General features: G+C 39.0%; 1 protein-coding gene across 4 annotated transcripts in view; it reads left to right on the plus strand.

The window, feature by feature from the left end:
- cux1a (cut-like homeobox 1a) overlaps positions 1-13,637 on the plus strand; it is a 123,802-nt gene that overhangs the window by 99,664 nt on the left and 10,501 nt on the right. For 2 of the 4 annotated variants that reach the window (XM_065259867.2, XM_065259868.2), the window contains exons 16-22: positions 116-196; positions 1,267-1,368; positions 3,325-3,411; positions 4,070-4,530; positions 4,639-4,971; positions 5,251-5,410; positions 12,303-12,581. In XM_065259867.2, coding sequence (XP_065115939.1) covers positions 116-196; positions 1,267-1,368; positions 3,325-3,411; positions 4,070-4,530; positions 4,639-4,971; positions 5,251-5,410; positions 12,303-12,581 — 1,503 coding nt within the window. The remainder of the gene's footprint in view (positions 1-115; positions 197-1,266; positions 1,369-3,324; positions 3,412-4,069; positions 4,531-4,638; positions 4,972-5,250; positions 5,411-12,302; positions 12,582-13,637) is intronic. The other 2 variants (XM_065259877.2, XM_065259871.2) reach the window with 2 other exon arrangements.

A 13,637-nucleotide genomic window follows, 5' to 3' on the forward strand; every position in this document is an offset into this window, starting at 1 on the left:
CATTACAGTGTTTTCAACACTGATTGTGATGTGAGATGATTGGACAAATGACAGCAGACGTTTAGGGCTTGGTCTTACTTTTTATTTCTATCTTCCGCCACTTGTTTTCCAACAGAGAACCCAGGCCAGAACCTGAGCCGAGTGTTTCAGGATGTTCCGAAGCGAAGAACCGGCTCGGAAGGCTCCACGCGGCCAGGTCTGTCTCTCGCCTTCCCTCTCGTGTTACGAGTGTCAGATCCGCTGTGTCTGTATGTTTTTGTTGTGCTGGTCTGTTTCTTCTCGATCTCTGGCCTGGAATCTGTTGCAAAACAAGTGACTTGAATTTAAAGGAACAGTTCACCAATAATTATCTTTCTAAGCTTTTCCATACAAAAAAATTCATATCTATACAAAGTATGCATTCTTAGATCCATCATTTTTGGATGAACTGTACCTTTAAAACGGTCTTATTCTGAAGACAGCTGTTTACAATAAATGCTATATCTGTGCTACATCTCAACTTTTGGCTTCATGCATCGATGGAAAACTTTTTTGAATGTTATCAAGCCTAAATCAGTGTTCACTGTGTAACTTTCCATCACGGAGGTCCTTGAAAACTCTGTCCTGTTATTTTGTGGTCCGAATGTGTTTGTATATGTGTGTGTGTGTGTGTGTGTGTGTGGCACAATCCTTTAGGCTGATCCACAGTGCCACCACAGTACCACTGGTGGTTAAATCTCCCTTAGGGTAGCGCTGTGGGTGGCTGGCCACTCGGTGTGTGTGAGGGAGAGAGAGAGAGAGGGCGAGAGAGCATTACTTCCACCTCGCACACACGTCCAGCTGCTCTCCTCACACACCAGTGACTCTGACCTTGCCCTTCTGCCCATTGCTTGGATGGAGGGCACTTTTTCCTTTCTCTCTTGCTGTCTGTATTTATTATTATTGAGCCGACCCATCTAATGATACTTCCAAATGAGCCCGGTTGTTTCTCGTGGACTGTGTCCAAATCTTGCAGATCCTTTGTTGTGTTGACTTTAGAGGACAGGAGAAGGTTTCGGGAAGTTTGACTGTAGCCAGGGGTAGTGCAGGTGCCGATATGTGCGGTGTTATAGCTAAGCAAGCGTTTGATTTTGGCTTTATAATTCTGTATCATTAAACGTAGTTTGCATTTTGATCAAATAACAGTGATTCATTGTTGGCTTGCATTTGATCTCTTGCTTCACCATGTAGAATCATTAACGTTTGATCTGTTTTGTTCTGTACTACAAACTTCTCTTTTCTTTACAGGTAACATCACCACGCGGATCCGGACACCTGAGACCGGCTCGGACGAAGCTATAAAGTCCATCTTGGAGCAGGCCAAAAGAGAGTTACAGGTGCAGAAAGCAGGTGAGTCGCGTTCCTCCCCAGGAAATCACGGAGGGCCAAAGCCTTCGCGTATATTTGTCACTTCCCCTATTTCTATTTCCTGTAGAATAAGTTTCACTATTGTCAACTGAACTCCTGTTTCACACATCCAGCATCTGCGACAGCAAGCCGTTAAGCTTTCACACACACAGCGATTCTGCTGGGTAACAGAGCTTTAAATAGAGATGTCTGTATTCAAACACTGAAAAAATTATTTGTTATAGTTAGCGGGCCATTGACAGCTGTTATAAACTTGATGATCATGAAACCTAATTTACATAAGAAATGATCATTAATTTACACAGATTTGTGCCTAAATGGACAAATGTAGCTGGGTGATTCTCACGAAATCCAGATTTAGAAGGTGTCCAGCTTCAGAATTTTTAAAAAGCCCTTGAAATAGTTTTTGCACATATAAGATTAAGGTCTAAGCTTGCTATAACCATTATTTTTAGAGGATTTAAAACATATTTTCTATAGAATTATTTACATCTTTTTTAGATTATCATTATCAAAAATTATCATTACCACAACATGATATTACATTAAATATATGCATTTACAAACTCATGTTTCGGTAATGAGAACTAAAAAGTGGTCTAGGTACTATGACAAACAAAATTTCAACTTTTATCTGGAGAAAAAAAACACTGCTGACCTGTTAGCCATCTTGAGTGTCACAGTCAATTATGTCCCTTCCAACATTTTTTTTTTAATTTTAGTTCCTTGAGGGCTTAAATAATGATTGAAAATTGTTGCGGAGGATGAGAATCCTTATATTCCTTATTATTGTCTCTACATTTACCAATGATCACCAAATACCGCATGTTTCTTTACTGTAAATGTTTATAGTATAACATGCACTGAAGCTTTTTATTTTTTTGAATTTTTAATTATAAATATTTCCATGTCAAAGAACCCAAATCCAGTCATGGACACGTTGCGGTAATGAAAAATTTCCCCTAAAATGTGGAAAAAAAACAAAAAAATTGGTTTGTATGATGTCATTTAAAATCACGTGCAAAATAGTACATGAAGAGATGTTTGTATCTGTATGCTTCTTATTTTGATATCATTTACCTTTTTATCAAAATGTTTCATGACACCTCGTAAGTCTAATTTCGCGAGAATCACCCAGCTATGAACTGGATAAATTGTCTGGATATAACATAAAAAAGTACTGCTTTTGTGTAACTCGAATAAGACAAACGGTAGATAAGTACATTTTCACAAATGATTATGTGTGCAATGAAAAGGCCGTTACCCGTTTAGATGGGAACCAAAATGAAAAGGACGCAGATGCAAGATGTGTTAAATAAGCCGTACAGTCTTGCAGATCAAGCTGATGCATTAAATTACAAAGTTAATATTTTGGAAGCCATTGCATTTTTTTTTTTTTTTTAGGAATTCTTGGTTGTAAATCTAATAGAATCTGTGATATTTTTTTTTAATAGAGTGCCGCAGGGGTGACACATTTTTGTAAGCCGACCCGGAAGTTAGCGGGACGCTTGTTACCTCACATTTATTTTTCCCATAGACTTTTGGATGGACTCTTCAACAAGTCTTCACAGATGAACACAACTTTTATTAATTTTGAAGTCAAAATTCAGCTTTATATATTTTTAGTAAATGCATTTACACTTCAAAATGCATTACATTTTTTATCTTTATCTTATCAGTCTTTATCTTTTGTTAAACATTTATACGCTAATCCAAAAGTCTATGTGAAAAATGTATGTGCTTTCGGGGGAGAGAACCAGTGCCTTGCTAACTTCCTGCGGCACTCTATAATAATGCAACTTTTGCCCAACCACTATCACAAACATATTGCTATACCAGTCAATAACATACTTAGAAGTGTTTCCCCCTTTACCTTTTCCTGTCCAAGCTTGTGTAACAGAATTAATCTAACTGTCTCTTCCCCACCTGCCACTGCAGACGGCGTGGGGGAGAGGCAACGGCGATCAGGTTACCACAGAGGGTCGGGAAGCTATTTCCAAATATATGCACACAGTCTAAGACTTGGTGAGGTTTTGTGCCGTCTGTTAAAAGTTTTCCCCCAGATTGTTCTCTCTACGCCAAGAGCACTGTTTCCAATGAACTCCTCACTGTCATAAATCAGTCTGAGACGCAGGGATTTATGGCTGATGTATGTTTAATATATACATCAATGAGAAAACCTGTGTAGGTGGACTTGTTGAGATATCCTTTACAATTTGAATATAAATAAAACGGACGTTTTTGTCTGCACGTTGTGTTTTGATTGACTTGAGGTTTATTTATTGTTATATAACACATCAAACACAAAATTATAGTTGATCCCAAATTATTAAAGGGGCAGGGATATTCACTGACACATGGTAAAGAAATACTTAACACCCCTAATAAAAAACGGATTATTTACTCACCCACATTCAAAAATTTTGTGACCCTGTCTGTGAAATCAAGGCTAAAGTCTCATATAATGCATCAAAGTTTGATTTTAAATCATTGATTTCAATATTTACTCACTCAATGTTAAAGATATCAAGGTAATATTATCTTTACATTACATAGGATGATTTTATGTACAAAACAATAAATAACAAAAAATGACTTTAGCTTGGTTTTCACAGGCAACGTTCATTTTTTTGTAAACAAACCAACTGTTTGTGATCGCTCACGTCATCCTCTGTTCCTGCAGTTGACAGTTCTCAGCCTCCGTCCTCCTCCAGCAACTCGGACGACAACATTCGTTCCATCCTAGAGCAGGCTCGGAGAGAGATGGAGGCCCAGCAGGTGGCTCTGGAGCCGGTTCTCAAGGCCAGCTCCATGGCTCCGACCGATCTCTCGCTCCTGGGCTCCAAGCTCCTGGGGTCCCCGCTCTCCACCCTACCTTACACCTCAATGGCTCAGTCTTTAAAAAAGCCCTCCAGTTCCCCTCTCCTGGACTTCCACACCGGGGTCAAGAAGGAGATGGGTGAGGTGGCCGTGTCAGAGGGGCTGGACGGATTTCCCAAACTTGGACGTCTGTCTGAGAGTGGAGGTGGTGTGGGTGGAGGTTCTTGGCGGGAACATTGGTGGAGTTCTGGTCTGTCGGAGCGCCGTGGAACCGGGCAACCGTCTGTTAGCGAAGATAGCCACAATCAAGAGGATAGCAAGGAGGTAAAGTGCATTATTAAAAAGTAATTTTTTTGTGTTTAACTTCTTACATACAGATACTTATTACTCACCATCTGTCTCCCCCAACCCTGTTACTCTTAACCCCACCAGAAGCTTCCTCGGCTGGGCAGCACTGCACCCGTGGCTCCGGCCTCATCTCTGGATTACTGGAAGGACTGGCCCAGCGCGGAGTCTCCATACTCCCAGAGCTCTGAGCTCAGTCTGCAGATGCCCAGCGGCAGCGAGACGCCTCAGAGCAGCCCACTGCCCTCCTCTTCGCCCCTACTGAACCTCCCCAAAGTCGCAAAACCCGTGGTGCCCCCTCTCACGCCCGAACAATACGAGTACTACATGTACCAGGAAGTAGACACTGTGGATCTCACACAGCAGGTCAAAGACAAGCTGGCCAAGAACGGCATCTGCCAGCGGATCTTCGGAGAGAAGGTCAGTGATTTGCAGATTAGATCCGCTTCCATCGATTACTCATCCATCATTCCCTCAGGAATGATTTGCATTCGGTTGAGGCTTTCGATTGCTTGCGCTTTTTAGATTGCATGCAAATGTGCGAGTCTGTAATATTAGCTGCATCTTTCTCCTTGTTGCATCATAAAATATCTTCATATTTGTTTCAAAGCTGTTTTTCTCTGAATCTGATGTACCGTATCCCCATATGTGTGGATGTGTGTGTGTGTGTGTGTGTGTGTGTGTGTATGCGGGTTGCAGGTGTTGGGTCTCTCTCAGGGGAGTGTGAGCGACATGCTCTCTCGGCCAAAGCACTGGAGCAAACTCACGCAGAAAGGAAGAGAGCCCTTTATACGCATGCAGTTATGGCTGAATGGAGAGCTGGGCCAATCTCTGATGCCTATGCCCGGACAGACACAAGGTAACACCCGGGTGCTCTTTACAATCATTTTTATGACATTATTTTTCATTTATTTGTAATTATTCAATAGTTAAGTTGTTAAACAGATGAAATTAAGTATGTTAATGCTAAATTCTAATAATGGACCAAATGTAATAATTACACAACACTCACACAATTACACAATTTCTCACCTTGTATGTGTTAACACTTCAAAAAACGAAATGAAAGACGCCTGTGTGAACGTAGCCATACATCGAGCAATAGTGTGATTTCATATCGTAGTACGAAGCACGCTAGGACACGTAAATATGAAACACATAGTGGCTCAAGACGGATATGAAAGAAAGTTCTGCTGTGGCTTTGGTTTCTTGGTTTTACTCCTCACATCCTGAGTCGATGTCAAAGCCACCATTCATTTAAGCGCTCTTATCGTGAGGCAAGCATGAGATTTTGAAAATGCACTCCAGTCACCTCTGTTACTCTCGGCCAATTTTAGTTTAAAATCATTTTGAAATATATCACGCTGAAAGTAACACAGGAAGGAAGGCGGGTGGTACACAGCCCATTTGCACAAAACTTGCTAGACGTCTTATAGTTTCATCTGTCAATATGAAATTTAAATTAAATTGGCTTTTTGTTGCACTTTTCTTATGGATCTTTATCCAGTTTCACTCTGAAATGTGTCACTTAGGTGTAATGTAGTTTCATGATGAATATCTGCATGATTAATATAGGACTTTTCCAGAAAATGCTAACAGTAATATTCCCCTAAACGTTTGACTGATACTGGTTTAAGCCTGGCTTAAATAAACAACTAAGGGTGAACCAAATCTCTGTTATTCTTCTGTAGTTCAGCCAGGTTTGCCTCAGCCTTACGGTGGGAGAATTTAAATTACTCATGACTATTAATGCATGCTGAATAATACTTTGTGTAGACGCACTTTTGGCATGTAGTCATTAAGTTAGAAAGCTATAGTTAAGTAAGTCTTAGATGTTTATCGTAGTGCTAGAAAATTGTTTGTGGTGTTTACCAAGACAAGCATCGGAATTACTTTTATGGATTTCAACAAACACCTTAGTTCACTTAAAAATGAAACTTCTGTCATCATTTATTCACCCTTTTGTTGTTCTAAACCTGTATAAATTGTGTTTAACATGAAGAAGATTTTTTTAGATGAATAATGGTCAGGGTTCCCACGGGTCCTTGAAATCCTTGAAAGTTTGTGAATCTGGGGAAAAAATTCAAGGCCCTGGGAAGTTTTTGAAAATATACATACATAGATACAGGTCATTGAAAGTGCTTGAATCTATTTTATGCAAGAAGTTTTCTGGAAAACAAAATCCATATTATTCCCTGTGTAGTGTAGGATAATATCATAAAAAATCTAGACATTTAAGCACACGTGCTAAACTGTTTGTTTAAATGCTTATATCTTCTGTATGCGAATGTTGATTCATAGCAAAATGCTTTTTTGCTTAGTTGTGTTTGACACATGAAAACGTCTCGGGTTACGTATGTAACTGTTGTTTCCTGAGAAGGGAACGAGACGCTGCGTCTCCCTTGCCATACTTCCTGCATCCCTGTAACGCCGTCTTTGGCAATATTTCAGATAGCGATATACTTCCTGGCTCCCACGTCACCCTGTCTTTGTCGTTAAGCCTCACCATTGGTTGAATTTGATATACACATTCAGACGCACTTACCCCTGGAGGCGTCCCCAAAGTGTCACCACAGTGACGCAGCGCGAGTTCCCTCGAAAGGGAACTGTAACAATGTATCTTAAAAGGTAACACAATGTAACCTTGCTCTCACTTAAAATGTGTCTCCACATTTAGTCCTTGATTTTGAGAGTATTGGACCTGGAAAGTCCTTGAAGGGTCCTTGAATTTGAAGTTAACTAAGGTGTGGGAACCCTGAATGGTAAGCACACAGTTGACGGTACCCACTGACTTCCATAGTAGGAAAAACAAATACTATGGAAGTCAATGGGTACCGTCAGCCCCCATCATTTATTAAAATATCTTCTTTTGTGTTCAACAGAGTAAAGAAACTTATACAGGTTTAGAAAAACATGAGTGAGTAAATGATGACAGAATTTTCATTTTTGGGTAAACTATCCCTTTAAAACATACGTGTAATTGCCCGTTTACACCAAGAACCCCAAAAGATACCTAACGTCTGTGTGCTGCAATTATAGATCTTTAAATGTAAATGGATTTTGATTGCATGTCAGTGTTTTATTATTCACTTTATCCACTTATAAATCAAAACGATATTGTTCATCTGTATCTTTATTGTTATAATTGCAGTGCGGAGGCCACTATTCTCTATAATTTTTCAATATTTATAGTTATCGTCCTTTGGGTGAACAGGTCTTCAAACATCTATAAAACCTTGTGGGCCTCGGAAAGACCCACAGCTTAAATCTGACTTTTTCCATGTTTAAGTGCTATAATTGGGTCCCCAGTGCTTTTATCAACCTAGAAAATGTAAAAAAGATCAACCCAGTAACTTAGTTTTGGTAAACAATTCTCTGCAAGCATGTGAAAAAATAGGTCTTTGAAATTTGGCTCCCCTGTGATGTCAGAAGGGGATAATACCGCCCCTTAATCTGCACTATCCAACCACGACACTGTTATTTAGTGCAGAGATCAGCTCATTTGCATTTTAAAGGACACACCCAAAGCGGCACATTTTAACATGTTATAATAAATTATCTATATGATATTTTGAGCTAAAACTTCACATACGTACTCTGGAGACACCAAAGATTTATTTTACATCTAAAAATGTCCCCTTTAAAAAATAGTCAAGCTGCGACTTTATTCCAGAAAATGTACACCGCTAGTTTGCATTATTTTACAATTCAGGTCCTTTTTAAACCCAGTTACGCTGTTTATTAGCCATCATCAATTTATATACTCGCATTGACCTGGATTTGAAGAAAAGCTGTCGGGAGGGAGGGAGGTGTGCGCTTGGGTTAAATTGGTACGGAGTGAATGGAGGAGGGGCCGTCTCATAGGGGCCATTCAGAGAAAGGCCCCCTGGGCTCTCTCAAGGGCCTCCTTGAGCTGTTGTAATCAATTAGCCCATCAGTGCGGGGATATATGATAATTACCCGCCTCTCCTCCTCTGTGACTGGCTGCGCGCCGCACCATCATGCTCCAGTGCCTGATTAATATGCAAATAATCAGCCGATGGAATGATAAATGGGAGTCAAGCTGTGCGTGTGAGTGCGGGGCCGATTATGATGAATAGCACTTGCTCGCTGTCCTACTTAAAAAAGCCTTTCTCTGTCATTTTTAACGCAAATTAAGTCGAGTAATATATACGTTATAATGATGAGTTCAGCTGGAGAAGCAAAAGGTGGGTAAAGAAATGAAACAGAAAATTATCGAGTTCGGAAACAAGACTGTTAGCGTGAACGTGATTGTAAATGTCAGACTGCGTTCTTGTTTGATTCAAGCAAGGGTGAATTTAAAAGACGTTATGATTGTACATTTTTATTTTCATTTCATTTTGTATATTTCATTCAATTTCAGCTTAGCTTTTGGTCACCTCATAGTGAGTTCTACAATATATTTTTTTATTTGAATTTATTTTTTACTATTTTATTTAATTTCTGTATTATTAAAGATTCTGTATTTTTACTACACTGTAAAAATACATTGTTGCACTTGTTAGATCAGGTCTCCACACCAGACAAAATATTTACGATCCAGCCCCGGATGCCAGATCATGTCAGAAAATATAAATTTACTCGTTTAACAGGCTTCTGTCAGTTAAGAGGTTGATCGATCATAGCTAGAGAACACAAGCAGGACAGCTCATGAGACTTCACAAATATAAGACTGAACAACAATGAAATTAATATAGAAATATAATGAATAAACAATAAAATATAGAAATATAATGATGAATGAATAGATGAATAAACAATAATATAATAATAAAAATGAAAATAATGAAATTGATAATAATAAAAATATTATTGAATAATCAAATAAACAATTATATGGATAACTAATGATGATAAAATGATGATTATGATGATGATTATGTAAATAAATGATTGGGAATAAAAAAACACAATAATAAAAATATTCTGCATGTGGGGATCTAAGGTAGGATCCATCACAATTAAATGTTTGTTTAATCAACTTGAATTTACAAATAAATTCTTACTTAACTTAATTAACTAGTGAAGAGTTGCTATAAATTATAAAAAAGTTGAAATAACTTAAATTATTTTTTTTTTATAGCAACTACTAACTAGTCAAGAAAGTTGATTAAACTTGAAAATGTGCAACAAGGATTTTTTTACAGTGTATTTATTGTTATTGTATTTATTACACTGTAAAAAATTCTGTAGAAATTACAGTATTACTGGCTATTACTGGCAACTAGCTGCCAGTAACTTACTGTAGATTTTACATTTATGTTATATACTGGCAACAGTTTGTTCAAAGTTAAATGAACATGAAACATTTCTACAGTAAGTTACTGGCAACCAGCTGCATAATTACAGCAATTTTTTACAGTGAACATTTATTCTGATTATATTATGGTAATATTACTTATTACACAAATATTGCATACAAAAAAGTTAAAAAACTAAAAACAACAAACATATAAATATATATATATATATATATATATATATATATATATATATATATATATATATATATATATATATAAAACATAAGAAAATATAATATATAACATAATGTTATACTTTAGCACACTCATTCAGTACTCATTAAGTACAATGGCAATGTGGATGTTTGGGCTGAAAGTGTGTTTAAATGAACTGGCCAGGCTTGACCGATTTGCTAGATAATCTGAACAGCAGGCTCAATAATGGGCCGAGCTTTAGAGGTCTGTAATGGGTTCCTTTCTTCCAGCTGCCCTATTCTGCGCCTCACGGCTTTCAGCACGCAGCACTTAGCACTGAGCTAATGCACCTCAGCGGAAAAAACCTGCAAACGTTGCGACGGGAGGAACATCCTGGTTTTAAAAAAAAATCATGTTTTCGATGCTAAAGACTGATTTAGGTTAAACCATGTATAATATACACCTCAATATGCTGATTTATAGAGAGAGGTGAGTCTGCTATTGCTTTAAATAGAAAAAAGTGTGACCTCAGCTAAGCCATGCGGAAAATAACGGTATTGAATGAAAAAACGTCTTTTTCTTTAAAAATCTTTTTTTCTAATAATCGAATGTATTTGTATTTTTCATACGTAAAATAGTTTCAAACTCTTGTTTGATCAGTCTAAACTATCCCTTTAAATAATGCGTTGTTGCAACGTAGTGTCCTTCCCTAAAATGTCTGTTGTCCTCTGGCAAGTGTCCTGTATATTACCTGACCCTCATTAGGACGGCACACTCAACCGGGCTAAAACAAGCTCTCCTCCAGGGTGTGTGTCTGTGTACGCATAGGTGTGTGTACATCTTTGGAGCATTGTGTGTGTGTGTGTGAGATGAAGAGCAATCCATGACCCCTCATCAGTCTCTGCAGATCCTCTCTGAATGTCAGCCCGTCCTTGCTATCGTCCAATCGGAATCCTGTTAAGATTAAAGCGTGCCAGTCTGGTGAGAATGCCTCGTTCGAATGGTTTTAGGCCTCGGATGTACGACCTGTTGTGTGCATATGAGACGCAATCCCATCATGCATCACAATTAGGGCCGGACAGATGTGAGCTTTGATATTTGTGCCGCTTATTCCCGCTCGTTGTGTGTGTGTGTGTGTGCGCGGCCACACGCGTAGCTGCATTAACCAGCTGTGCGTCCAGATGTGGCCACCCCTCCTCTTTTCTCTCTCGCACACGCTTACTAGTTACTCGCTGCATATCACAGGAACATCCTGTCATACCCGCTTGTGTCCCCAAAACACCTCCTACCTCCCTTCCCGTACACACATGCACACATACACACCACGCCGCCAGTCAAACTGTCACCAGGCTGTGCGTGGTTTTGCTGCAGATCTGATATGACGGGCTTCTCCCCGCCTCGAGCGCCCTGCTCTCTGCTCGATGTGTCCCCCAGCTCGGCAGGCAGCTAATCCGAACTGACGCTCCCTTTCGATGCTCTCTTCACCACCAGCACTACACTGCACTGCCATGGCGGATAAAAAGAAGAGATGAAATGAAAGGGAAGAGTATTAGAGGAGAAAAGATGGAGGGTTGGGTGTATACATGTGTGTATTCAAATGTGGGGCTGCCAAGATGTCTCCATAGACAAAAAGGGATATTTAAAGGGTTGTGTGACTACAAATGGCCCCAATTTTAGGAGAAACATCTGAGATGAAGTTGATACTTAAAATCTGTGTGCTTCACATGAAAATTAAACTCCCAGACTTCATTCACTAATACTTGTAGCTTTGTGTCCCGTTACAAGGCACGTCAAGACTATTGGTGTTTGGTTTCATTGACGTCAAACGGCCATCTTGATATGCAAATGATATTTGAGGGCTATGTCAGTGCCTCACACAGGGCTATTATATAGCTTATAAACTCTAGCACATGAAAGATTGATAAGGACTGTGTATGAATATAAAAAGACACATGAGTGAGAAATGTCTTTTTAAGGCGGAAATAAACATTTGTGGAACTTCAAAGTGAAGGACACACATTTGTCTCTCTTCCTCGGCAATTTGCTTGTCCATTTTGCTCGAAGGAAAGCCGTGACTTGGCTTGACAAGATGCATCTGTCACAGTCCATCACTTCCTGTTACTAAGCAGGAAGACCTTGGTTGGGTTGTTATACTGTTTCAATGACTCCCTGCTCCATATTTGGCTAGGCCTTCATTTTAGGCCTTCTGCTGATAAGTAATGCACATCCAACGATCAAGGTCACGTTTTACGTCGGTTAAATATCTTAATTCTGTTCCTCGTGTTTCCATAGAGATTACTCCGAAGACCTCGGCCAGCTGCAGTCCTGCCCCGGAATCCCCTCTTAGTTCAGCCGAGGAGTCGGTTAAAAGTCAGCAGGAAGAACAGATGTGCCGGTCGTCCATACAGGAGCCCAGCGAAACGTCCGAGTCTCAGCCTGGCACACCTTTACCGTTGCCTGTGCCGGGACACTCGGGTCTCAGCATACAGGAAATGGTGGCGATGTCGCCCGAATTGGACACTTACGTCATCACCAAGAAGGTTAAAGAAGTTCTCACAGATAACAACCTCGGTAAGTGTGTTACATATGGGTGTTTAAACGAGACTAAAAACTGAAAACTTAGTTTTCAATTACATTTTAATTGTATGTTAATTATAATTTTATATGTTTTATTTGTACATCAGTGGCATGTTGGAAGCCTAAAAACTAGGGATGCACCGATACCGATACTGGTATTGGGTATCGGCCTCGATACCACATTTTCTAAAGTACTCGTTAAAAGTCCCCCGATACCTGGAATCGATACCACGGTCTGAGAAATGTCTATGTTTGAGTGGCATGTAAGGGGTTAATGCCTCTTGTGTTGTCCAAAGAGGCAGAGTTTACAACAAACTGGAAAACTAGTCCTTTGTTTTTTGTTAAATTATATGACTAAAGCTGTTACCTGTAAATTTAAATCATGTTTTTTTATTAAGTACTCGGTATCGGTATCGGCAAGTACTGAAATGCAAGTACTCGTCCTCGTACTTGTATTCCAAAAAAGTGGTATCGGTGCATCCCTACTAAAAACGCAAACTTTTAAAATGCAAACTTTTGAAAATTCGTTTCTAAGTCAAATTTTTTAAAAAACGACACTCATATCGTCTCAATGTATACTAAAAATGCAAATTCGTAAAACAGTGCTTAATGTTTGTTCAGACATTGGGTGACATCGCAAACTAGCTGTGCCTCCATGTGAATGGGGAAGGTTTTAACAAGGTGGTCGTCTGTGAAAAACAAAAACGAAAATCGTTGACATTTTTATTACAATTATGTCGTGTAAATGTACCCTTATTAATCTGCCCTTGAATTAATTTAACATTCGTATTGTAAAAGAGGACTCAGGCGTTGTCTACAAATAGCTACTCGCCGTTTTACATAGTTAAGTTAAAGTCAAGCTATCAATTTGAAAAAAAGGTATCGTATCAAATTACAAAATGTGTCAGGAAAGTATTTACCTTACAGCATTAGAATAAAATGCAAATATAAATACATATAATGAAACTTAAAGACAAATTTATTTTTACATATTTGAAAATTATTAGGGCTGCAATTAATCGCAAAACAATTGGGATTACAATTACAGGT

This window comes from Paramisgurnus dabryanus, chromosome 10 (assembly GCF_030506205.2).
Source record: "Paramisgurnus dabryanus chromosome 10, PD_genome_1.1, whole genome shotgun sequence".
Taxonomy (NCBI): domain Eukaryota; kingdom Metazoa; phylum Chordata; class Actinopteri; order Cypriniformes; family Cobitidae; genus Paramisgurnus; species Paramisgurnus dabryanus.